The sequence below is a fragment of the Podarcis liolepis genome, assembly GCF_965112155.1.
Source record: "Podarcis liolepis genome assembly, chromosome: 2".
Taxonomy (NCBI): domain Eukaryota; kingdom Metazoa; phylum Chordata; class Lepidosauria; order Squamata; family Lacertidae; genus Podarcis; species Podarcis liolepis.
In genome coordinates this window covers 2,886,377-2,911,732 of record NC_139555.1, presented here as the reverse complement: position 1 = coordinate 2,911,732, position 25,356 = coordinate 2,886,377, and the positions used below count along the sequence as shown (strand labels likewise).

At 48.3% G+C, this 25,356-nt stretch overlaps 2 protein-coding genes across 2 annotated transcripts in view; both read right to left on the bottom strand.

Annotated features, from left to right (window-relative positions):
- EIF4B (eukaryotic translation initiation factor 4B) overlaps window positions 1-5,750 on the bottom strand; it is a 38,290-nt gene extending 32,540 nt beyond the window's left edge. Inside the window, exons 1-2 of the mRNA XM_083486669.1 lie at window positions 2,625-5,750; window positions 259-309 (exon numbers count right to left, since the gene is read on the bottom strand). Of these exons, the coding sequence (XP_083342795.1) occupies window positions 259-309; window positions 2,625-2,637 (64 nt within the window). The 5' untranslated portion in view covers window positions 2,638-5,750. The remainder of the gene's footprint in view (window positions 1-258; window positions 310-2,624) is intronic.
- Window positions 5,751-14,013: 8,263 nt separating this feature from the next.
- Window positions 14,014-24,380, bottom strand: KRT18 (keratin 18). Its single transcript, XM_083486685.1, has 7 exons — window positions 22,871-24,380; window positions 18,125-18,207; window positions 16,422-16,578; window positions 16,083-16,247; window positions 15,809-15,934; window positions 15,045-15,268; window positions 14,014-14,267 (listed from the first exon to the last, which is right to left on the bottom strand). Exons 1-7 carry the CDS (start codon window positions 23,564-23,566, stop codon window positions 14,150-14,152), a joined length of 1,569 nt encoding a protein of 522 aa, XP_083342811.1. The 5' UTR covers window positions 23,567-24,380; the 3' UTR covers window positions 14,014-14,149.
- Window positions 24,381-25,356: the final 976 nt, after the last annotated feature.

The window sequence follows — 25,356 nt, the reverse complement described above, 5'->3', positions numbered from 1 at the left end:
GCCTGGCAGAGATCGACCCACAACATCTAAACAGACACAAAGAACTTATCACCCAAGCAGACAGACACAAAGAACACTTACACAAGAAACCTTCACACTTTGTTTTGTATGGAAGATGCTGCAGTGCTCCTCCCTAATTCTTAGGGATCCCTTGTGCTGTTATGCGAACCATATTCAGAGATTAAAAATATGCCACATTATCTTGGCACTCCAAAGGAAGGTCAAAAGAAAAGCATGAAATACAAAAATCATCCTCACCTTGAGCAGTCCTCGAGCTTCCATTTTCAGCAGCGGAAACCACTCCAGGAGCTAAGAAAGTGGAATGTTGGAATAAAGTAAACAAGGGATACTCTATGCCCCCCGCCAAAGTCAAGCAACTGGGCTGCAAAAAGTGTAGTGTGGGAGCTAAGCTCAACATGTAATGAGAACCTAATTACCAAGGATGGGGAACCTGTTGCCCTCTGGATGTTGTCTCCTAGGGAACTCTTGGGACAGGATACTGCGGAATGAATGTATTACTGAGAGCTACTCTGTTTTTCAAATACCAGTCTGGGGGCAGAACAATCTAATATTCTCAATAATATTTTAAAAGTATGTATCGATTTGTGAACTTTGAAATTTAGAAATAAAATTATATATTTAAAAATCAGCTTCATTGTCATCTTGTAAGGATTTACTAAATGTAACCGAAAACAATCTTTTTTAATGTGCAGATGTAGGGAATATAGTACAGGTGAGAGATCTGCCTGCAGAACACAGTTCTATGGAACACAGCTATCAGTGTCACCACATATCCCTTATATGGAAGAGTTGCACCTTATGAAAAGCACCAACAGCAATCCTGTTAGCTGGCGATGGAGGGAACAAAGAGGTGCCTTTCAGAGTCAAATAAATAACCTATCCAAAGCCCATCAACTTCATTCTGAGGTGGATCTTAGGCAGATGTATTTTCCATTATCCAAGACACAAATTGGAAGTGTTACACTAGAGCTTGGCAGACTATCAACACACAGAAATAAAATTAACTCTCCAACAGGAAGACACGCCATGATCCATTACAAGCATCTTCTACACAGATGGCAATGTGCTATGTCCCCATCAAAATAGGGAAGTAGTGTGCAAAGAAGAAGAGAAGCCTCATTTTATGTTAAAGCAGAAATGCATACAGAAAGCATGGTAAGTAGTACCCTGTAGACCCAACTGTTCCTCTGTTTCTTCCAGCAAAGACAAAGCTATGCAAGCAGCAGGAGTCAGGCCGCAACAGACCCAGCATTCCAGACATTTGATGGGTAAATTTTATATTTGAGAAATAGCCTGCAACTCATAGCATACATGCAGGAGAATTAAATGGTAGACTGGGCTGCATCGCTCCGGACTACAGACAAGGAAAGCCATTTCTGAATCTTCCCCCATGTAAGGAAGATACTAGCATATCAGTCAGTGTTTCTAGTCCAGCCTGATTGTACACTGTGCTCATTTTCTACTTGGGGGTGTTGTTTATAGAGGGGAATTTTATATGATCCCCTTTCCATTATGAAGGTCATTCTACCACCTCATCCTGCTGCACCTATAGACAAAGTCAATCTTTTCAAGACTGGTGGCGTGCGAAGGAAGGGAACTAGGAAACCAAGTGGCAAAATGACTGGCCCAAACCCCCACAAAGCGTACACAGCCCAATACACCAGGTGTTATAAGAGAGATAACAAAGAACAGCCTGGACACTTCCCTAGAGTATCCTGCAATGGCGTAAATAGGAAGGCCATCTTGGGACAGATAACAGAAAGGTAGGAGGCAAGAAGGCAACCATACTAGGCAAGTAAGATCAGGGGCCGTGAACGTGCATGGAAAACTTCTCTCCCTCGTGGAGAGAGCGCAGCCCTTTGCACGTCCACAGGAGTCTCAGCAACCGCTACAGCAGCCCTCCGAGGCCCCCTCCCCGTATTACAAAGCAGGGCCGAGAGTGAGACGACAGTCCTTCCCCCACCCGCCCAGGCCATCAGGGGAGCTCGGGGTCCAGGAGGGCTTCCGGATTGGCGTCTCGGCTTTGCTAATTCCTTCCCGGGTGGGGGAGAAGGCGGGCAGGCAGGCGGGGAGAAAGGGGGTGGGTGCGTGGGGAAGGTGGGCCCTGAATGCCACCCGCGGCGGGGGCGGCGGAGCGGGGCGGGCAAGCGCCGGCCAACGAGCTCCCCGCAGCCTCCGCCCGCCCGCCCCGCCCCGCCAGCCCGGGCGGCGGCGGCGAGTCAGCCAAGCAGCACCCACGTGGGCGCCGCCCAGGTCCGCCCTGCCCCACCTCGCCCGCGCGCCGCCGCCACGCCTGCGCACTGGGACGCGGCCCAAGAAGGTGCCATCTGCCGCCCCCGCCCCCTCCCTGACGGAGCTCCGAGTGCCGCCCGCCCGCGCCCCCCCCGCCCCCCCCCCACAGGCCGGCGCGGGAGCTGCGCGAGGCCGCCTGGTTGGAAGCCGCGCGCCCGCTCAGGTCCTGGAGGGCGAGAGGCGCCTTGGGGGGGACGCGCTCCCCGCTCCCGCCGCCCCGCTCCCGGCTCGGGAGGGAGGCCGAGCCCGCCGGCGCCGCCGACCGGCCTGCCCGGACCCGGAGGCCCACGCGCCCCGCGACCGCCGCTCACCTGAGGCCGCCATGTTGGGAAGAGGGAGAGAAGGCGAAAGGGCCCGGATGCGGCCGTCACGTGATTATAGCGAGAGAGGCGCCGCCTCCTTCCGAGCGGGGCGGGTCCGAAAAAGGGAAGCCGGCGGGCGGAGCGGGCCGGGGAGGCGGCGCGGTCGGCGCAGGCGCGAGGGAAAGCGGAGTCACGGCGAGCGGAGGCGAGGCGGAAAGTTCGAGCCCCGCCGTCGGCGGCGCCTTGAGATGGGGGGGGGGCGAGTTCGGCCAGTTTCAGATGGGCTTTCCTGGCCTGCGGGCCCACCTCTGCTGCGCCTCGCGACCAGGGCAGGGGGTCGGACTCGACCCTCGGGGTCCTCTGGGATCCCCGTATCTAGTTTGTTTTACTTGTTGAATTATTATTATTAAATTTGTATACCACCTTTCACCGAAAGATCTCAGAGCAGCTCACAACATAAAAACAACAAAGTACATAATACCCCTCCCCTCCCACAAGCACATTAAAAAGGATATGCTTCGTTGGTGCTGGTGACCCCCCCCGACCCCCGCAATTTCCACATTCAAGATGAGGGAAGTAGCAGTGGCACCTTGCAAGTAGAAAACTAGCCTGCAGGGCGGGGGAAAACTTTCTCGCTGATGATGTGATGATTTTGTCTTCAGTGCCAGTGGGAGGTTTTTAATTTTTTTTAATGTTCTGTAAAGTTCTCTGCTAAGTTTCAGGGCTCTTGTTGAAAACTCAAGCCTCCCCTGCCATATTTGGAAAAGTTATTTTTAAAAGTGGAGGAAATGTTGAATTTTTATGTTGTTTTATGTAATTTGTGTTGCCCACTTCATATTTTGTGCCACATAAATTTCATAGAATCATACGATTGTAGGGTTGGAAGGGACACCAACGGTCATCTAGTCCAACCCCCTGCAGTGCAGGAACCACAACTATCTCAGTTCTTTCAGCTTTAATCAACAGCATGAGAACTGCTAAATAGATTAGCTATGTGGTGGGGAAAAGATGGTTGTCCCTGTGTTGCTAGTGATAAAAAAAAGCAGAGCAGCCTCCACAGACCTGGAGGGGAAGAGGAGCCTTCTCTCAAGCAGTGTACGGACTGGGGCCAATGAGAATTGTAGTACAGAATATCTGAAAGGCACTAGGCTGGAAAGGATGACTTTGAATGATCTTAAGGTTGGTGTCCAGAAGCAAGGGATAATACTCATGCTTTATCAGGGTCCACCCAGATAAACAGTCAGCCTGTCAGCCTCTTTCCCCCTGCAAGAGGCTACTGTGCCTCATCTCTGCCTCATCAAGATCTGCTCCAGCTCTCGGCCAGCAAAGTCTTAAGATCCGACAACCTTAGTGAGAGCGGATGGGAATCTGCATTTTGTACCTGCGTATCTGTCTCTGCATATGTGTGCAGCTACAGCCAATACAGTATCTCTAGGAACCCACAAGATAAGGGATGGGGAGTCTGTTCTCCTCCAGATGTTGTTGGACAACAACTCCCATCATCACTGACTCTTGGCTGAGGCTTATGGGAATTGGAGTCAAACAACATCTGGGGTAGCACAGGACTCCCATCCCGGTCCCAGTTATTTCACTTCTAGAAACCTAATCTCCCCCCAAAGCAGTAATGGGACAATGTGTTACAGGTGCTAGCTAGAAAACACGAACCCTTCCTGGAAAATGTTGCATTATTTAATTTTTATGCCATCTTTCTACACAGTGGTATTCAAAGTGGTTAAAATACAATATAAAACACAACAGAAAGATGAAATACAACATAAAACAATTCTATAGAATATAAAACAAGGTAATAAGAAAACAGATCAAGGATAAAAGCAATCCGATATTGACATTATACTGGGGCTGGAGATACGCCACTGAACGGATGCTGAATTCAGTAAGTGCTCAGCCTGGGAAGGGTGGGGGGAAACAGAAAATAAAAATATGCTGTGAAAATGGCACATACACCCTGCTCTGTGCCTTTGGAAGCACTGCCATAGCCCACCAATCAGGAACTGTGTCAGCAATGACACCCACAGTTCTTGGAGTAGGGTTTATGTACTAACAATGTAACACTAGGCATAAAATTCATAACGAGCACAACTATCTTCATCACAAGCTAACAACTGTAGAAGTTTGTTCAGCCTTCCAGAAAGGCCTCTAAATTGGAGCTGAGCATAATACAAGCCAGTTGTCCCTAAATGGGTAGAGCAATCCTATACTCCACTTATGTGGCAGCTGGCAAAGCTATGCAAGTCTGATGGGAGTCTTCATTATTCTTAAGGAAATTCTTATACATGTGGAGGGGAGAAAAATCATAGTTTAATCAATGCATGAATGAAATGGACATATGCTTCTGAAAGTGATACATCCATAGAAATCATTGCCTTCTGATGTGATTGTCTGCCCTTAGAGAAAAAAATTGGTACATGGGCTTAGAAAGCAGAGTTCAGGCAAATAGGCAGCTGACATTATTTCAGCAAATAATAACAGAAGAAACAAATACATCTGAAGGAGAAACATCAAAATTACATGAAATATAGATTAGGAGGTGGGCATAACAAAAATGTATGAGATTCTGATCTTAAATGTGAACATTGATATGAATACATGCAAAATCACATGAAGTATAAAAAACCTCCTAAAGGTGGAAATAATTCAATAAAATTTGTTTGCTGGTGATATAACACAGCAGTTAAGTTACCCTATATAAATGGAACTCAACCCCCTTTCTTCTGTAGAAGCTGCACCAATAAAGGTGCATAGTAAGGTAAAGATAAAGGACCCCTGAACAGTTCAGGCGACTATGGGGTCATGTTGCCAGCATGACTAAACCGCTTTTGGTGCAATGGGATACCGTGATGGAAGCCAGAGTGCACAGAAACACTGTTTACCTTCCCGTCATAGCAGTACCTATTTAGCTACTTGCACTGGCATGCTTTCGAACTGCTAGGTTGGCAAGAGCTGGGACAGAGCAATGGGAGCGCACCCTGTCGCACAGATTCGAAGCGATAACCTTCTAATCGGAAAGCCCCAAAGGCTCAGTGGTTTATAGGATGGGCATATCCAACAGTAATTTTATTTTGGGAAGCAATTTTCAAGAAGTAGAAAAATACGATGCCAAATTAATACAAAAAACAAAACTAAGAACTTAAAAGTAAAGAGCTAATAGGGTTCATACCAAAACTCCTATAACTAAACAATTACCATAACTGGGTTTAAAAGGAGCTAACCGAAAAGATCACACAGAAAAGATCCTCTCACTTCTTATATACTCTACAGATCACAATACTCTGCAGGAGACAGTTTACTGAAGATACCAATTGAGCTGTTTGTGTGGTGGTACCTATTCTTTGAAGACAGGTGCTGTCTCAATTGTCTTTTCCGTGCCTATCGAAGACCTTCCTTTTTCAATAAGCTTTTTAAGTGGAGAGTTTTATCCCAATCTGTAACTGTACTGGATTTGAAGTTGATTTTTATATATGTCTCTGTTGTTAAACCACTTCGGTATTTTCATGAGAATAGATGCAATAAATTAATTAATAAAAGGACAATGTAGAAGCAACACCTTGGTCACATGGCACAAATTCATTTTGTGTTCAAACAGGAAAAGAAGGCAGGGGCCCATCATCTTACAACTCTGAAATACTTGAGGAATAAGCAGTGTAATACAAATTAGAGACACAAAACCAACCTGTTGAAGGCAGTTTTCTGGACCCAAATAAAGCTGTGAACTCTGTAGCTCTGTCTAGCATTGCATTTGAAAACCATGTATATAATAATGTGTTGAATACCTGGAAGGTAATACAGAAAATATTATGCATGTTTCTAATTTTATTGTGAGCATATTATTATCTATCTAACAAATTAGGAAACAGTAGCATTGGGGGGGAAAATGGGACGCGGGTGGCGCTGTGGGTAAAACCTCAGTGCCTAGGACTTGATGATTGTAAGGTCGGTGGTTCGAATCCCCACGGCGGGGTGAGCTCCCGTCGTTCGGTCCCAGCTCCTGCCCACCTAGCAGTTCGAAAGCACCCCTAAGTGCAAGTAGATAAATAGGTACCGCTTTATAGCAGGAAGGTAAACAGCGTTTCTGTGTGCGGCACTGGTGCTGGCTCGCCAGTTGCAGCTTCGTCACGCTGGCCACGTGATCCGGAAGTGTCTTCGGACGGCGACGGCTCCCGGCCTCTTGAGCGAGATGAGCTCGCAACCCTAGAGTCGGTCACGACTGGCCCGTACGGGCAGGGGTACCTTTACCTTTACCTAGCATTGAAAAATATCCTGTTTGTGTTTGGCCTCCATTGTGTATTATTTAGATATTATATTTATATTTAATACTGTTGTTGAATTATATTCCTAGGGAAACTCACTTTGTTTGTTTGTTTTCTGGACTTTCAATGGGTCCTACTCTGAGTAGGAGTAGCATTGGATACTGCCCTTATTCCTGAGTGAACAGCATTTCTAATTTGTTTTATTTATTTAAAGCGGATTGTGCTTTTACATATCTGTGCCGCTGCTTTTAGATTGTTAGTGTTTTTATGAGATGGGGGGGTGGGGCACTATGCTGGAAAATAATAAATAACTAGAGCACATACTTCATGATCCAGCTGCTGCACCCAGAGGCTGCTTATAGCTCTGCAATCTGAGGTCATCCTGTCACTTTGACATTGAAGCAGTGTAAAACAATAGGAACTCTCGGTGCTTCGGTCTCCAGACTATTGTGAAATGGTTCTTTACGGGTCAGGAAGATGTATTGGTCAAACAAACAGAGTGTTAGATTTGGTCATGCTCTGTCTACCCACTGAAGTTTAGAACTACGAATACCTGCAGTGGGTCTTGCAGCTGCTTGGAATGGCACTTCAGATTAATCCTGAGCTGTTCCACAGTTTGGGCATTTCCTACTGAGTCACTCCGGAACTGTCCACAATGCCATGCATCAGGGAGTGACAGTGACAAAGCTGAAGCAAAGGAGAGGATTGCATTCTCTCTTCCAGAACGTTGCAACACAGGAGTACACAATAGCTGTCATGGTGGAGAAGGCACGATGGCAAAGAGATCCTCCTGCACAGGGCTGGCCCAAGACATTTTGACACCTCAGGTGGACCCCAAAATGGCACCAGGGAAAATCTACATTGAGATCTTCTGCCCCTGCAGATCCTGTCGTTTGAGGCAGTTGTCTCACTTTGCCCTATGGGTGGGTCGGCCCTGCTTCCGCTCCTGTGCCAAAGCTTCCTTCTCCCCACCCTAGGCAATTGTCTAGGGCAGAATATAGTGCTAGCCCTGCTGAATCTAGCAGTACTTTTAGCACTAAGAGGAGACACAGACAGGTCCCTTTTCCTAACTGGAGAAAGTGACTACAGAGAAGTCTGTGTGCTCACCTGGTTCTGAAATGGCCACTGCAGTGCTTGATCTTAATCTGACACGAGAGGGCAGCAACATGTTGCTGCTCCTGTCTGGTTGCCTTTGCCAGTTTTGCCCTGTTGGATTACATTTGCAGTTCTCGCTCCCATTTTTAAGAACTCCCATCTACATACACACTCTGTAGCTTCTGCAAATGTCAAGCATCTTTAGGAACATAGGAAGATGCCTTATACTAAGCTAGACCATTGGTCCATCTAGCTCAGCAAAGTCTGTGACCCTCCAGGGTTTCAGACAGAGACCTTCCTGCAGACGCCAGGGGTTGAACCTGGGACCTTCTGCGTGCAAAGCACATACGCCACCACTGTGCCCTTCCCTGAGCAGAGGGGCGTGATCCTTATTCATCATATTGTTACACACCTCCCCAATCTCCACAAGCAGGGCAAAATTCCATGAGTTGTAGGCATGCTTTCCAGGTGTGTTCTCTTTTGGGACAATGAAACACAGCGGAGTCTGTGTTGTCTTTATGGTATATGATTTACTTAAAAGGTAAAGGTACCCCTGACCATTTGGTCCAGTTGTGGACGACTCTGGGGTTGCGCGCTCATCTCGTTCTATAGGCCAAGGGAGCCGGCATTTGTCCGCAGACAGCTTCCGGGTCATGTGGCCAGCATGACTAAGCCGCTTCTGGCGAACCAGAGCAGCGCACAGAAACACCATTTACCTTCCCCCCGGAGCGGTACCTATTTATCTACTTGCACTTTGAAAGCAGTGCTTTCAAACTGCTAGGTTGGCAGGAGTTGGGACCGAACAATGGGAGCTCACCCCGTTGTGGGGATTCGAACCACCAACCTTCTGATCGGCAAGCCCTAGGCTCTGTGGCACCCATGTCCCTATATGATTTACTACCACATACTGTATATACAACCTGTGTCTGGGTGGAGAGGCCATTCAGATCCCAAGAGTGTCCTGTTTCTCCCATTGCTGCAGCCTTAGATTCCAAGAAAACCCAAATGTGTCTGATCCTCTCTGCAGCATAAAACAGACTGTCTGCCTCCTCCTCTGGGCCCCCCTCTCCAGCTTGCAAAAGTGACACTTTTTTCCTGCTTGCTTACCACATCAGCCACTTCCATTCTGTCCCTCCTGAAATTAAATTCTGGCCTTTTCTCTCCACAATCTCCCACCACAGGGTGGGGCTCTCCCATTTTCTGTGAACCCAAAAAGTCTCTGTCAATGGCCTACTTAAAAGGTTAATGGTGGGTCACCTTTGTTCTTCCATGACCCCCACCCATAAACTAAATGCAGGGGTTTCCATGTGTGGCCCAGTTTAGTCAAATCGTGATTAATTCTAACTTACTAAATCCAAGAATTATGGGTTCTCTGGCACCCAGATCCTATAGCCATATAAATGTCCTCCATATGCAGAGGCATAGCAGTGTTCATTTGCAAGCTGCTCATGTGGTGCTATAGTGCTGTTAGGGCACCAGCACTATAGCAGAGCCTACAGATGACACCTGCCCCAGGTTTCCCTTAAAAAACAAACAAGCACTCTCAGCAGTGCTGGCAACAGCAGTGGAGTGTGTCTCCCTGGCGCCGCAGGTGGGCAGGCACAGAAGGCGACATGAGCAAGATGCAGCAGGGCAGGCAAACGCCCTTCCGCTCAATCCCATTGGGCTGATTGGTAGGGCGATGCTGCCGCCACTTCTCCTCCTCTCCCACCCCAGGTCAGGCTTGGCTTGGGAGTGAAGCTCCGGCAAAGCGGTGCTGGGTTGTTGCCAGGAAAGCTGCCTCTGCAGCTCCCTTCTTCTCCCGAGCCCAACGGAAAGGCTGATGGGGTGGGGGTGGCAGCAGCGCTCTCCCCTTCCCTCTCGGCCAGCCCAAGGGCACACGGGCATCCCTTGGAAATTGTGTTAATTACAATCAGAATATTTGTGACAGTCACCTGGCTGAGCTGATTAGCATTAACTCTCTCCAAAAGTGAGGCTTATGCTGCTGTGAAGGTCAGCAAGAGTCATAGAATTGAGAGTTGGTTGCTCCTCTCCAGGTGATGTGGCAGAGATTAATTTCAGGAGGGTGTCACTGGCCTATCGGGTTGGGCTTACTAACCTGACCCATTAGTGCGGCAACCCCTCCTAAAGCTACTGCTCAGGGAGGTACCAACTGTACTTTTTCCAGTGTGCCAAATGTAAGGAATACAAGACCCTGTGGCAACGCAGAACCAAACAATGTTGTTCTTTAAACAGAACACACAGGTGACAGAAAAAGTGTGTGTCCATTGAAGTAGAATTGCAAATCTGTCTTCCTCCATGGGCCTTAATTTTCTGCCTTGTTAAATCTGTATTGCAGCCATTCATGTATGTGTCAGATAGCTCATAAGAAAGGCTTGGGCCCAAGGTATATGACACCACATGTTGTTGAATTCCATTCCCATCAGCTGCAGCCAGGATGGCAAGTGGCCAGGGATGACCATGGCACCCTGTGCGAGGCCAAAATTTGGCACTTCCAAATGGATCTTCTCAATTATGGATCTTCTCAGTTTTGCGCCTCCTTGGTTCAGAGCCCTGTGTGGGGTAAGTGCCTGCACCACCCTAAATCTGGCACTGGATGATGGTAGTTGTAGTCGAACAACATCTGAAGTGCCACAGGTTCCCCATCCCTATTATATGTGATAATGGTAGACCCGTCCTTTTAAATATTGACACAGATTTTCAGAGAAAAAGAAGCATGTGGGTGTGAGTTGTTGAAGCTTCCGGGGTCGACTACTTAGCTCCCTGAAGCCTCTGGGCTGGCCCCGGGGCTGTACAAAGCCAGAGTCTGGATGGGCCCCAAGTATGAGTTGGTTGTTAAAGGGTTGTGTCATTATCCTCCAGGGTCATTCTAATCTCCAAATAGTGTCCAGAATGGGCACTGCTAAAGGTTCCTGGAGCCAGTGAAGAGCGGTGAAACTTTATCTAAGGGATATTAGTTGTATCTCCACAAAGATTGCTTTGTTTAAGTAATCCTTTGGCCCTTGGCATGTGTATGCCTGGTAGCAGCCCCTTCTACAAAATTTATCCTCCCAAAAATGCAGAACTCAGAAGGAAGGCGTCAAGAGAGCCAGGTTAAATTATTTAGCGGGCTCCCAGGGCAATAATTTCCCCCCACACTCAGATGCAATGATCTTTGTGTCTTTTGTAGCATAGAGAAGCCATTAAGTCAAACAAATATTATTCTTCAGTGTAGGGTGGGCAATATTAGGTCTGATCCTCACTTCTGTTTATCCCGTTACTTTCCCCCAGAAAAGCCGACCTTTATGCCTGAGTTGGAGCAAAGGTCGATTGCGTTTTCTCTGGATTAATGTTTGCTCCAATTTAGTGCTAAAAAGTTGGTTTTCCAGGAGAAAGCAGTAGAGCAAAGGCAAAACCTTTTGGACCCACACCTAGAAAGGATAGGGCAAGTGGAAGTGTGGGTGAGGCCCTAGTCTGTTACAGAGCAAGATAAAACGATTAGAGTGCTATGGAACACATTTATTATGGTGAAAGCCAGTTGTGGGGAAGCTGTGGCCCTCTAGCAGTTGCCAGAGTCCAACTCCCACCATCCCTAACCACTGGCCATGCTGGTTGGGCTGATGAGAGTCCAACAGTATCTGGAGGGCCACAGGCTCCCCAGCCCTGGCCGGGGAGGGCGGGGTATAAATTATTATTATTATTATTATTATTATTATTATTATTATTATTATTAGCTTTTCTGAACTATATGAGGTTTTTTTGAGCTTTTTATCACTGAATCAGGACTGGACATGCAGCACCAGTGAGCTGCTGTAAGCATCAGTCACCTCTTGGAGGACAGAGGGAGAACATGTCACAAAATAGGTGACTTGTGGAGCCACACTGATAGTGCTAGCCACCTGTTGGGTCCCCAAGCAAGCACAGTTGCACAATGTGCTCCACTGCTGCAGGTTCAGATCTCTGGGTTGGGCTGTTTTTTGTAGTGAGATGAACTAACAAGTTACCCAAAGACATCCAAGGGGTGGGAGTTAATCCATTTCTCCACACAGACTTCCTCTTATCTGTGTCTGGGTTGCAAACAGCCCCAGGCTTGTATTTAAAGATAAGGCAGCAACAAGGGGCTTTTGCTTATATATGCATTTTCCATGGCAATCTGAGTTACTAATCTTCTCTACTCAAGGCTATCTCCCAGGTGATTTTCTTTTGTTGTCACACACACACAGCTGTAGGGTGATCTCTGTTCTGTCCAACTGGCTTCAAGCTCCTCCCTCTACCTTGGAAGCTTAGGGCATCCAATTCCCTATTTGGCAAGAGTCTGCCTGAGCCTTGCACATTTCGCAGTAATTGGACACTCTGCCAACATACACATTTCTCCAGATAGTCCCTCCATTCCCGACAATAAAATTCAAAGTCCACCTTGTTTCAAAAACATTCCATACAGTGAACTCATGCAGGAAAAGCTGTTGCCCTTGATGCTGAGGAATACAAGGGCAATGTTAGAGGGGCTGACTAACAGCAATATTGTCCATTCCTAGCAAATGATTCAGCTCTATGCCTTGGGGCATTGATTGCCTATAGATTGTAGATTTCTGTAAGAATCCAATACCTGAGAACTTGTGAAGTACCATTTCTTCCAAGACTGAAGATGACACACCCAGGAGCCAGTGTTGGTATAGTGGTTTGCATGTTGAAGGATTATCTGGGAAACCAGGGTTTGGAATGAGGCATGGCAGAGTCTGCAGTGTTTTTAAGAAATATGGTTGATTTACATCTGATTTTTGATGGTGGAAGCGCAGAACATTACACCCCGAGTGTCTCTTGTTGCTTCTCCCTGAACTTCAGCAAGCTTGGGTCCAGACCAGAAGCCAGCCATGCTCCCAGTCTCTGCATGCAGCCTCTCCCAGGCAGCTCTGCACTTTCCTCCAAACTTCAGTTTTAAAAGGACACCTTTTTCCTGTGTGACATCACACCCCCTGTAACCTGGCCCCCCCCTCCTCCCAGCTTCCATTATGGAACACGGAAAGCCTAAACCTGGCTTTTGTCTCTGCTCACCAGCCCCTCATGGGAGGAGGTACTGTTTGTGCCAATGGGCCATTACCTTCCTTTGTACTACATGGTGGTTCTTCTCCCCAAGCAGTTCCTTGCAGGGAGCAGATTCAGCCTGCATTTTTACACTGCTAAGTGGTCTCTGGTGCCCAGGACTTCCCCCCAGCCCACAAATTCCTAACAGTACTTAAAGCACTTGGGACACAGGCCTGTGACATGAAAGAGTTTCTTAAAACATAGGTTTGGGAATTAAAATGGTGGTTGTCTGGAGTCTCAACACTTGCACTTTGCAGTACTATATAGTGGTTGGTTTTTATAAGGGGTGAAGGACAGGCGAGCCAAGGTTCAGCACAAGACCCAGGACTTTGGTCCCCGTCTCTCTTGCTATAGAAATCCCCTAGTAATGAACAGGGGTGGGTAACACTTCAGCTTCCTTGGGTGGGGCAGCCTCAAAGGTAGGGGCTTGGCAGGCAAGTTGCGCAATCTTTTATGGCTGGATCCCTTTCCTGGAAATGGCCCTCTCCCTGCAAACAAATATTTGCAAAGGAGTGTTTCGCTCCCAGTAAGTAAACCGATATTCCATTCATCAGAGGGCCTGACGCTGCCTTCCTGGGCGTGTTGGCAACCAAGGGTCACTTAATGCAGCTGCTGTAGATTGCTTATTACAACATAAGCTTTTATGGGCTGCAGAAACTTATGGCGTGCATCCATGCATTGTCATGGTCATTCTTTAAACATTTAAACCAGATTTCCCCTTATTCTAGAAAATCCATTTGTGTTAAGATGCATTTTCTGTCTCACAAGTGGCAAAAAGCCCAACAGGCATCAGAGTGAGCATCTTAGAACATGCCTCGGTATCCACTGCAAGGCACAGGGGTGTCCTGTTCCAAGGCACACCATGTGCAAAGCCACTGAATACAGAAACCACTTGCAGGAGGATTCCCAGGGTCAGGACCGAGGGAGGGAGGGGGCTCTGCAAAGTAGACAAATAGGCATACAAACCACACCACTTCTTTTAATAACATTTCTTTATTGAATTCCATTAAGACCCACCCCAGTCCCTCCCCGGAACCCTCCAGCTCTGGAACAAAAGGTGCGCAACGTTAGCTGCACCGGGTGACAATCCTTGCCACACAGCAGGTGGGATCAACGCTTCATCACTTTGCTTTCGCTCGTCTCCGACACCACCTTGCCATCAATGATCTTGGTGGTGTGGATCTTCTGAGTAGTTTGCATGGTGCTTTCCAGTAATGCATCTTTCAGGCTGAAGAGAGACAGAAGACACCGACAATGAACATGAGACACTGCTGCCAGTTCCTTGTTACCTCCTGGGGAAATCCAGTCATCTTAAGCCAACTTAAGGTGGTTTAAGCAGCCCAACCTGAAGCCTCATGGGCCTAGGGGTCGCAAGACCAGGACCAGTGACAATCCATTTCGGCAAGTGTACTTGGGAGTCTGGAATTTGTCCATCATGAAAGGATGTCCTAGAACTTAAGAATAGAACTGTGCACAAGGTTCATCTCAAGTTGCTAAGACTGACCTGTGGCTTCCACTTAACAGGTCTACTCTTAAGTACTGTAAAAGTAAATCTCCTCTGGCATTAGTGAGCATCACACCTTCTATCCTAATTCAGTCAAGACACACACTTTAAAAGAACATTAAGAGCCCTGCTGAAGCAGACCCAAGGCTTATCAAGTCCAGCATCCTCTCTCATCCTCATTGGCCAACCAGGTACCTACAGGAAGCCCAAAAGCAAGACAGAGTACAATAGCCCTCTCCTGCCATTGTTCCCCCATGCCTGGCAGCTGGAGGCATCGAGGGGTTTCTGATCCCGAAGGTAGCATATAGCCATTGTGACTAGAAGCAGTTTCCCCTCCAAGATTGGGAAATGACGTTCCAGAGCTTACAGAGAAAGAGCAGGGAAAGGGCCACATACACCAGAGCTATGGTCATCTATAGAACATCTGTGTCTAGCTTGGGAGAGCCCAGATGACCAGTCCTGTGTTTTTGCCCCAGAAAGATGAAAGAATGAAAAGCTCACTTGAACTCATCTCCGCCCTCCAGCAGGGTTCTGTAGGTATTGATCTCAGCCTCCAGCTTGTCTTTGATGTTCAGCAGAGCCTGATATTCCTCTGCCTGGCGCTGGACATCGCTCCGCATCTGTGCCAGTTCGGCCTCGGTCCGCATCAATAGCCCATTGAGGTGCTCCATCTGCATGCCGTAGCGGCTCTCCACTTCAAGGAGGTTTCCTTCCAGGTTGGCTTTCTGTAGAGAGAATAAAAAAGGGGACAGGATTGGGGATCCGGGTCATTGCTTGCTAAGCCAACAACACTTTGATTGTCCTTAGGTGGTATTTCCATCCCATACACTCCATATATTGCCTCCGTTTCAGGAACAGGCTGCACCTTTGCTTTACGAATAATTCCATGCAGAGTGCCTCTCTCTCAATACAAACTTAAAACACTAACAAGGCACCACAAACAAACAAGCGCTACATTACTATATTACTATGCTCAGGAACGGGGGCCCCTTTCAGCCCAAAGGCCATATTCCTTTCTGGGCAACCTTCCAAGGTGGTCACATCTGGGGGTTTGGCCAGACACCCACCCCCACCGCCATCCAGGCAAGGAACAGCTATTATCACACATTCCAGCCTGGTAAATATCACTAGAGGAGGGAAAGATGAGGGGGCTTGGTCTGGGCAGATTCCCAAGAGCCAGGCAGAGATGTCCAAAGGGCCACATAGCTGCCTGGACTGAGGCTCCCTACCCCTGCAATATTTGGAATGATAGGTGAAGATCATACCACGTTGCGCAGAGACTCCAGCTCAATTTCCAGTGTTTGGACGTTGCGGCGCAACTCAGTGACAGTAGCACGGCCAGTCTCAATCTCCTTGGTATTCTGGGTGATCATGACGGTGCTCTCAGTGATCTAATGGAAAGGTGGGAAGAAACATTATTCTTCATGAGGACAGTCAGGGTTATAGTTCTGGGGACAGTAACCTCTCTCTAATTGTAAAAACCCTGAAATGCTATGGGGGCAAAAGTTAGGATCAAGCTGCAAAAGTTATTCTGCTCACCTGCTGGCTCCAGTACTTGTCCAAATCCTCAAGGTTCTTCTGAGCCAAGGTGTCATACTGTGCCCGGATTTCAGCCATTATCTTGCCCAGATCCTGTGACTTGGGAGCATCTACTTCTACTGTCAGTCCTGAGTTGGCAATCTGGGACTGTAGCGCATTGACTTCCTAGCAAGGGAAGAGGAGGCATAAAATGAGCACAGACTCTGAAGCTGCTGTGTGTCCCAAATGTGCAAAGCCATTGATTCCATTCATGACAGGCCCCAGTCAGTATCTCCCATCAAACTATTGCTCCTGCCAACTCCATCTTGTCTCTGCCCAGTGACCACAGTAGAGACTTACATCTTGGTGGTTCTTCTTCAGGAAGATCAGTTCTTCTTTGAGGGCCTCAATGTCACCTTCCAGCTGAAGGCGGCTCATATTGGTATCATCAATGACTTTGCGGAGGCCATTAATGTCACTCTCCACAGACTGACGAATGGCCAGCTCAGCCTCAAACCTGGGTGACAGGGAAGAAGGAATGAGGTCTTCACAATAATCAGTTTGCAAACAGATGTGCACACTGGTGATGGGGGGATTCAGAGTGTAAGAAGCAGGGGTGTGCACATGCCGTGAATGATCCTAGGTAAATGCACAAAAAGTGCAGGTGAATGAAGAATTCGGCTTCTTGATTTTTATTTTGAAGTTTCTAGCCCTTATTGACTCTAAACATACGCTTGAAAACATGTAATGCCTGCTGACAGTTTAGAGGCCAAAGAGGTTGCTGGGTAAGATCTCCATTGGTTAAGGGTGGATCTTTGGTGCTTTATACTGCTCCTTGTCCCTCTTCTGGGATTAGCAAAACCAGAATAAATTCATGCATGCAAAATGCTAAATAAAATAGTGAACAAATTTTGCAGAATTGAGAGAAATTGTGCAAATTTGTTGAATGTGCATAACATATGCAGGTTGGGGGATTAATCTATTCTTGGCACAAAATTTACAGATTTTTTTTTTAAGCACTCTGGAATACTTGTGGGTCAGGAGTGGGGCCTTCCAGATATTGCTGGATTACAGTGCCCATCAAGAACATTGGTTATGCTTTGGGGGGCTGGCGGGGTGGGAGTCCAACAACAGTTCTCCCACCCACTCAGTGCCTGGTTCCTTTAAACCCTGACTTTACAGGATTACCCAAAGTCTTCTCAGCCCAGTGAATGAGTTTATGCCTTCCTTTGTCTGGACAGATGCATGGCTAGCCATTGAAACCCCAGTGTCATCCAACGACTGTATGGATTTAGGCCTTCCCCACTTAAATGCCCTCCACTCTGTTTTTTGGCAGCTATGGACGGTTAAGAGGGAACACATAGAAAGGGCCTAGCAGGTGACCCCCATCTGCCTGATATTGCTTGCCACTCAAATGGCCTCATTCCACTGGAGACAGAAATTACCACTGGAACCAGGATGCAAGGTGCTCTGGAAGCAAACCAGAGTCCTGCACAACATCACGTAGGCAGGGATGGAGGAGACCCACTGGCCTTTGTGTTCCTCCCTTTCTGATATCTGTAGGCTTTATACATGCCTACCGCCCCATGGAAAAAGAAGAGTTAGAGGCTGCTGCTTTTGCTCTAACTATGGATACCATCATCATTAATTAAATTAATATACTGCCCTTCATCCAAAGATCACAGGGCAGTTTACAACATAAAAATATGAAATGACACACATATAGAGATAGTGATACTTTACACCCCAAGGCAGTCTTTCTCAGCCTTGGGTCCCCAGATGTGGGACCACAATTCACCTTATCCCTGACCATTGACCTTACTGAATTTGGATGATGAAAATTGTAGACCAACATCTGGGGAAAGGTGTTGGGAAAGACGGCCCTAAGGTCCCAAAATGATAAAATCATGGAAGGAAGGGAACACGGGGGTCATCTAGTCCAACTCCCTGCAATGCCCAATGTGGGACTTGAACCCATAACCCTGAGTCTCATGTTCTATAGAGATGGGCCTCTGGAGGGATCCCAGGACCAAACAGGACCAACAAGAAGAAAATCCACTCACTTTACACGGAAGTCATCAGCAGCCAACCTGGCATTGTCAATCTGCAGAACAATGCGAGCGTTATCCACTGTCTGGTCAAAGATCTGAGGACAGAAAGGAAGCACAAAACTTAGTAATTAATGTAGTGTGTGAAAGACATTTACCAGCCTTTAGAAGAGTTGTCAATTGTCCAGAAAAAAGGGCACAACCAGTCATTGCTCCTCCAACAGCAGCTTGAGCCGAATAAACTTTCAAGTTTCATCATCAAGGCAAGCATCACCTGCTAACATCTGCAAACTGGGGTGCTGTTCAAAGGAAGAGGAGCAGGGGCTGAAATAAAAGTTGGCAACCCTCATCCTTAAGCCAACTGATCTTGGAGTAAGTTGGTGTCACTCAAAAATTATTTTCCCAGCCTTATGCCAAGGACTGCCAACTTCCTCTTTGTTTCTGGTCTAGTGAAGGCTAATGCAACCTGAATCTACTGATTTCCTGCCAGCCTACACAGATCCTATTGTTTGCTTAAGCCAACACAGGTGCAATTCACCTTCCCAGTTCCCAAGGCAACAAGAGGAGGAGAGATTCTTAAAGGGACACCTCTCAAGTTAAGAAAGTGGGTGAGACTATCACCTTCTTTCCTTTGCAAGTAGAAGCACAAGGACAAAACGGTTTCCTTGCCTTCCCAACACGATGCATCGTACCCCACCTGTAATCTTGGATGTTGATGGATCCCCAAAGCATAGATTCTACTTCACTGCAGTTCTGTGACTGATTCTTTAAATTCAGTGACTCTTGGCCTTTCCCTCTCTGCCTCTCATGTGAAAAGGGCCCTGCTTCTTCTCTGTAGGAAATCCTGCTTGTTTAAAGAAGCCCTTTGTTCTTAGCAGGAACAGGTAACAGGGAAGGTTGTGAGGATAAGCTCTCTGGCCATTGGGTGTGCTCCAGGCAACCATACCTTGAGGTGTAAACTATGAGGGACTTAAATGTGCTCTGGTTTCACCACCATCCTGTCAGCAGCTGCCTGGAGAACATGTAAGGCTGCAAATGTCCCATGGTGGCCTCACAAATGCAAATGCTGCCCATGCCTGGCATAGAAGCCTGGTTTTGATTTTGTTTTTTTTTGTTTTTTTAAGGAAACTTGCTCTCTCCTTGTGTTTTGGGGAAGGGGCATTGCTTCTGGAAATGCATCCCTCCTCCTTGAGCTTTCCCAGGAGACCTTCCCTGCACCTCTTTCATCTTCTGCACCTGTGGCCTCTAACCCAGCCCCTTTCCCTTTTGTCCCATTCACCTGCTCTCTCCAGGTGCTAAAGTAGTTTCCACTGTTATCCTTTTGTTTGCTGATTGACTATACATGACTCACGAGAACAAACATATTTTTTTATAATTAATCTACCCTCAGTCATTCTTCCCAGCACACAATTGTCCTTTGAACCCAACTGCTATAGCCTCTGGGTGTTGGTTTCCCGCCTCACAAGGTTCCAGTTTCCCAGAAGTCACAGGGCATGAAGGAAATTGAAAGGTTCAGAAGCCTTTTCACCCACTGCTACATGTGCATGTTAGGATGAAGCTTTGCATGTGGATTTTGCACATTCATGCAGCGGTGGGGACCAGAACAAGATCTGTACATTTCAGTGCTCCCCTTATCTATAAACTGCTTATTCAAAGGATCCGCAAGTGCTAGACAACACAGCACAAACAGGTGCTGCCACACTGAAAGTGCCACTCCCCACAGACTTGGAGTGTATATCCTATGCGTGGTACTAGCAGGAGGGCACGCTTTGCACATTGAAGAGGCAAGGCAGGCATATGGGGCGGGTGGGCAAGTAAACTGCTCCCAAGCTGTAGTTTAAAATGGGAATTTCAGATGGTGTATTGACTGCATGACAAACTACACCTACTAAGGCTGTGTAGACACCATGCATTTAAAGCTCCCCCCAAAAAATCCTGGAAATTGTAGCTTAAGGGGGCTGGGAATCGTTAACTCTGTGAAGGATTCTCTGGGGGAAACAACATGCTTTAACTATATGGGGCACAAGCAATTCCTTCTTCTAACTGGTGTTTTAAAAGGCACAGGAGCTCTGTCCTCTATTGCATTTGGCCACCCCTGTAAAAGGCACAGAAACCGACTGAGGTGGCTTCTTGTCCATGTCACATTCAAGTCCTCATTTTTGGAGTGGAGCCTCAGCTCTCAGTTTTAACTAGAACCAGGGCAGTTTTAACTAGAGCCTTAGACCCTAAACCTGTTTCGTGTTTGAAAAATGTGTATCGACCTTGGTAGCTTAGTCAGTCAAGCATGAGACTCTTGATTTCAGGGTTGTGGGTTCCAGCCCCAGGTTGGGCAAAAAGGTTCCTGCACTGCAGGGGGTTGGACTAGATGACCCTCATGGTCCCTTCCAACATTACAATTCTAGGATTCGATGCCTTTTCTCGCAGTGGCAGTAAAACATGAGATATTAATTACTTGTTCACTTTGTACAGCACTGTCTCGTCCGGATGCTGTTGCTGGACTCCCAGCCAGCCAGCATGGCCAATGGCAAGCGATGATGGGATCTGTATTCTGGCAACAGCTGGAGGGTCACAAGTTCCCCTCCCCTGGTATTTTTTATTGAGCCATCTTCTTTGGCAGCATAGTACTTCCTTGTTATGACCTATGACTAAATATAAATTGATTGACTTGTATTGGAGGGGGGGGAGGTTAGAGTGTCTTTTCCTCCTGAGTAAGCCAGACTGACTCTTATTATTGGCTACCTGTTTCTTTCCTCCCTCCTTAATAAGCTTTTTGTGCCTTTACAGATGCACAACCGCCTGGATTTCTGCAGACTTTCCCTGTCCCTCTGTTCTTGCTTCTCCATGTTAGAAGAAAAGCTTCAGTTGCTTTCTATGTAGTGCACGACTGATCTCAGTGCAAGGGAGTATAGGCAGAGGAAAAGAAGTGGATAACTCTAGCCCCAAAGACAGAAAGACAATGGGGTTTACAGGAATGAATTAGGGGGGGAGAGTGAATCCCGCACACCCAACCTTCTTGGAAAGGAGGGGCTGCAGCTGCCTGCAATCGCTAACGTGGCAATGATTAGCCCATAGTCTGGTTCATGATTGACCTGTGTATGCACATGCAGCTACTGAACCAGGAATCACTCCTGGTCATGAAACTCTTAGGAAGGAACAAGAGCTAGGTTTATGATAGGAGCAAGTGGAGTGGTTTTCTGCCTCTTTGTATGGGTTCTCTGCTACCTTCCCCGGACCTCCTGCTTCCATATGGGTCCTGTGCAGAAATTCAAAATGTGAAGCTACATTATTGGAAACACTTCACCTGTTGGAACTGTCAGGAAGCAGTTAAACAGAATACAAGAGCAGCAAATCTAGACCCGTAACAGGATACCACTGGGAATGGAGTGCTTTCCTGATGTAGAGGTGTGTTCTCCTATCCAAGGATTAATTTCAAAAATTAAAATCACTGGAACTCACACTTCCATGGTACCACACTCAAGTTATTGGAATCTTAAATCCTATCCAAAGACCTACACATATTGACTGAGTATACTTGGGGGCAAGAAGGGCAATCCTCACATGCCCCAAAGCACCCTTTCTGCTATTATGACAACCTGGTTTCAAGGGCTGCTGAGCTCTGGTTCATACCAAGACTGGTATAGCTTCCCTATATATTCCATACAATAATATTCTCAATTTTTTTAAAAGAAAAAACCCAAAATGGTTAACTGTTTTTGCACCTAGCATACCTGGTATATGAACAAGAAGGTGGGGCTTGGGATACAGAGAGGTTTCAAGGGAAGCTACCAGTTGAATTAGTAGAAAATAAATACTTTGGTGGATGCTTATGAAATCCTGAATAGCACTGCTGACCTCATGAACGGAAGCAAATTCGTGATTATCATTTCAGACTTGCTGAACCCAGAGCAAAAACTATCGGCTAAGTTCCAGGCATTCTCTCTTCTCCACTATCAATCTGTGCCAATGTGGGTTTTTTTTGCCGTTTGGGTTGCCAACTTTTCAAATAGTTTCTGTAGCTATGCCTTTAACAGTGGCTTGATATGCACGAATTAGCAGGGGATATGGTTTCTCTCTGCGGTTTGCTCTCTCTTGGTATATCAAACCACTGTTAAAAGCTGAGTTTCAGGGATGGTTTGAAAATCTGGCAACACAGTTTGTGGTTAACACTAGGCAGCCTCTTAGTGGCTGTCTAAAGAAAACACCGTAAGCTAGTGGGAGGGAGCTGAAGCCGAAAGCTAATGGCCTCTGGCCACATCAGACAAAGCGGAGCTTCTATATTCCATGGAGCAATGATCCATTACTGTATGGGCGGGAAGATGCATGTGCAAAGGGCAAATTCTAATGGGGATCAAACGATGTCACTTCTGGAGAGGCACTGACTTCGTCTCCTTGACCTTCTCTGAACCTGACACCGACTGGGTTGAAACCCTACATTCTTTTCAAGGTTGGAGCTCAGCTCTGGAACATATAAAGTTATGTTATGGACGGAGAAGAAAGTGCATCGGGGCATGTGCAAGGTGCCTCCCACCCCCGGAACAGTTCCGGCTACTTTTAACTACTCCTTCATTGCTGTTTTCTACTGAGCTACTAAGCTTGCATCTTTTAGTTTTGCAAAACTCCTCGCTGTAAACTTGGCTCAAGGGCTGCGGCCTTGGCGGGGATTAAGGGCGGCGAGGGGTTCTCAGCCTGCACGTACGCTCGGAGCCCCCGGCCTCTCCGGTACCGGAGGCAGGCTGCTCTGGGCGCCCCCCCCCCGCTCACCTGATTCTTCAGGTCCTCGATGAGCTCGAAGTAGCGGCTCCAGTCGCGGGTGCTGGGCCCTTTCTTCTCCAGGTGCTCTCGGATCTGGATCTCCAGCCGGCGGTTCTCGGCCTCCAGGCTGCGCACCTTCTCCAGGTAGCTGGCCAGGCGGTCGTTCAGGTCTTGCATGGTCTCCTTCTCGTTGTGGACCACGCCGGAGCCCGAGAGGGAGAGCGAGAAGCCGCTGCCTCCATAGCCGCCGCCCCCGCCGCCCCCGACGTAGCTGGAGCCCAGGCTGGACGACCGCGAGACGGAGATCCTCGAGCCCGAGCCGCCGGCCCCGGCGTAGACGCTGGCCGCGCTGGCCACCGGCCCGAATCGCACCGAGCCCCCGACGGGCCGGTACGAGCTGGAGTAGACGCTGGACTTGGAGTAACTCATGGCGGCGGCGGGGCAAGAGGAGGCCGACTGCGCTGCGAGCTGCAAGGGGCGAACGGCGGCGCTCGCCTCCCGTCGCGCTTTATAGTGCCGGCCGCCGCGAGGGCGGGCCTGGCCGGCGCCCACACGCCCCACCTCCGCCGGGCGCCGCGCGAAGGGGCGGCCGGGAACCGACGCCCCCAACTCGCTTCCAAGAAGGAGCGACGGCGCGACCACGCCGGGTTTCTCAGGAAGGCGCCGAGGTGTGTCCGCGCCTTCGAAAGGCTTCGGCCATCGCATCCAAGGGCTTCTTGCTGCAAGCCGAATGCGTTTTGCAAGGTGTTAAGAAGCGTCCCTTACTCCTCCGCCTCCTTACTCCCGCTCCAAAACTTACGAAGCCCGAAATTTGGGACACCCTCCAAACCTCTCGTAGGGCGAAGACCGCGTTTTGTAGGACCACCCACTGAATAATTGATCCATCAAACCGGGGGGACGTAGTATCAATTACTCAGGGGTTTTTTTTGGGGGGGGGAGGATCTACCACGGGTGCCAACCTGAATAAAATATTGGAGGGGGGCATATCACATGCCACGCTGCACGCACACCATTTGAACGGTAATGCCCATCAACTTTGGGGGGCCCTGCCCCCTCAAATGTTTTATTGGGGGACTGAAGACCCCTCAGCCCCAGAAGTTGGCTCCGACCTGCAGAGTGCAGGGTTTTTGCTACAAAACTTTGACACAAGTTTGGAGTGAATGGGACAATGTTGGGTTTCTGGGGGATACCTATGACCCCCAGTCTGAGTGTCAATTACCCATATGGGGGGCCCTACAAAACATGGGATTTGCCCTACAAAAGGTTTGGAGGGGGTCCCAAAGTTCAGGGTTCATAGTTAATGGAGCTGCATTTATTTGGTGGTCCGAATGTGTCTCCTCAGATTCAGCTCCTGGTTTAGCCTTGCTTACCGGGGAGTAAGCCTCATTAAATGCAGTAGGACATGCTTCTGAGTAGACCTGGTTAGGTATCTGCAGCTAAGGAGTAAACCCTACCCGAATCCAGAGGGGAGTCCCTAAGGCGGCTGGAAGGCGCCTTGTTCACCTCTTTCCAGCAGCTCCTTCTGCCAAGCTGGTGCCCAACATCTGGCTCTGCTTTCCTTTGGGCCACATCAGGGTAGGCAGGGAAGAAAAGAAGGATGGAAGGAACATAGGATCATACAATGGGAAGGGACCCTGAGGGTCATCTAGTCCAACCCCCTGCAAAGCAGGAATCTCAACTAAGCCATACGCACACACAAAAAGCTCCTTTGGTCTATCTAGCTTAGTACTATCTGCACTGACTGGCAGCAGCTCTCCAGGGTTTCACCCCCAGGTCACCCCCAGCCCCACCCAGAGGCGCTGGGGCTTGAACCAGGGGCCTTCTGCACACAAGACAGGTGCTCTACGGCTGATCCATGACCCTTAAAGGGAGGAATTGCTGTTTGGAAGGATCTGTGGTGATACCTTGTGGCAACATTTCACAATCCTGTAAAAGCCTTTGCTGTGGGTGAGGGTGGGGCGAGGTCTGGCTGCTTCCTCCAGCATTATCAGAGCCCCACGAGGCAGCATGGATTTCATAACCTTCAAGCTACGTTGGACTTTGTAAGGGCGTTTCTGCCCAGAAACACCCTGTGCTCTCCTGTGTTGGTTTCTTTAGCATTAAACCACCAGACCTGCCACCTGGTGTCCTCCCAAAGGCTTTCTCACTGAGTGGTCTTCAGCTGTTTGTTCTACAACAGTGATCCATGTGATGGTCACCTCCAGGCTTGACTACTGTAATTCGCTCTACGCGGGGCTGCCCTTGAAGCTGTCCCAGAAACTCCAGCGGGTGCAGAATGCTGCAGCGAGGCTCCTCATGGGGTCTCTGCCATGAGAGCAGATTCACCCAGTGCTCCCGGTGCAGTACAGGGTCAGATTTAAGGTGCTGGTTTTGACCTTTAAAGCCCTTCACGGCCTAGGACCCTTGTGCCTACGGGACCACCTCTCCGGGTATGCCCCACAGAGAGCCTCAAGGTCCATAAATACCTAGTGGTCCCAGGCCCTAAGGAAGTCAGA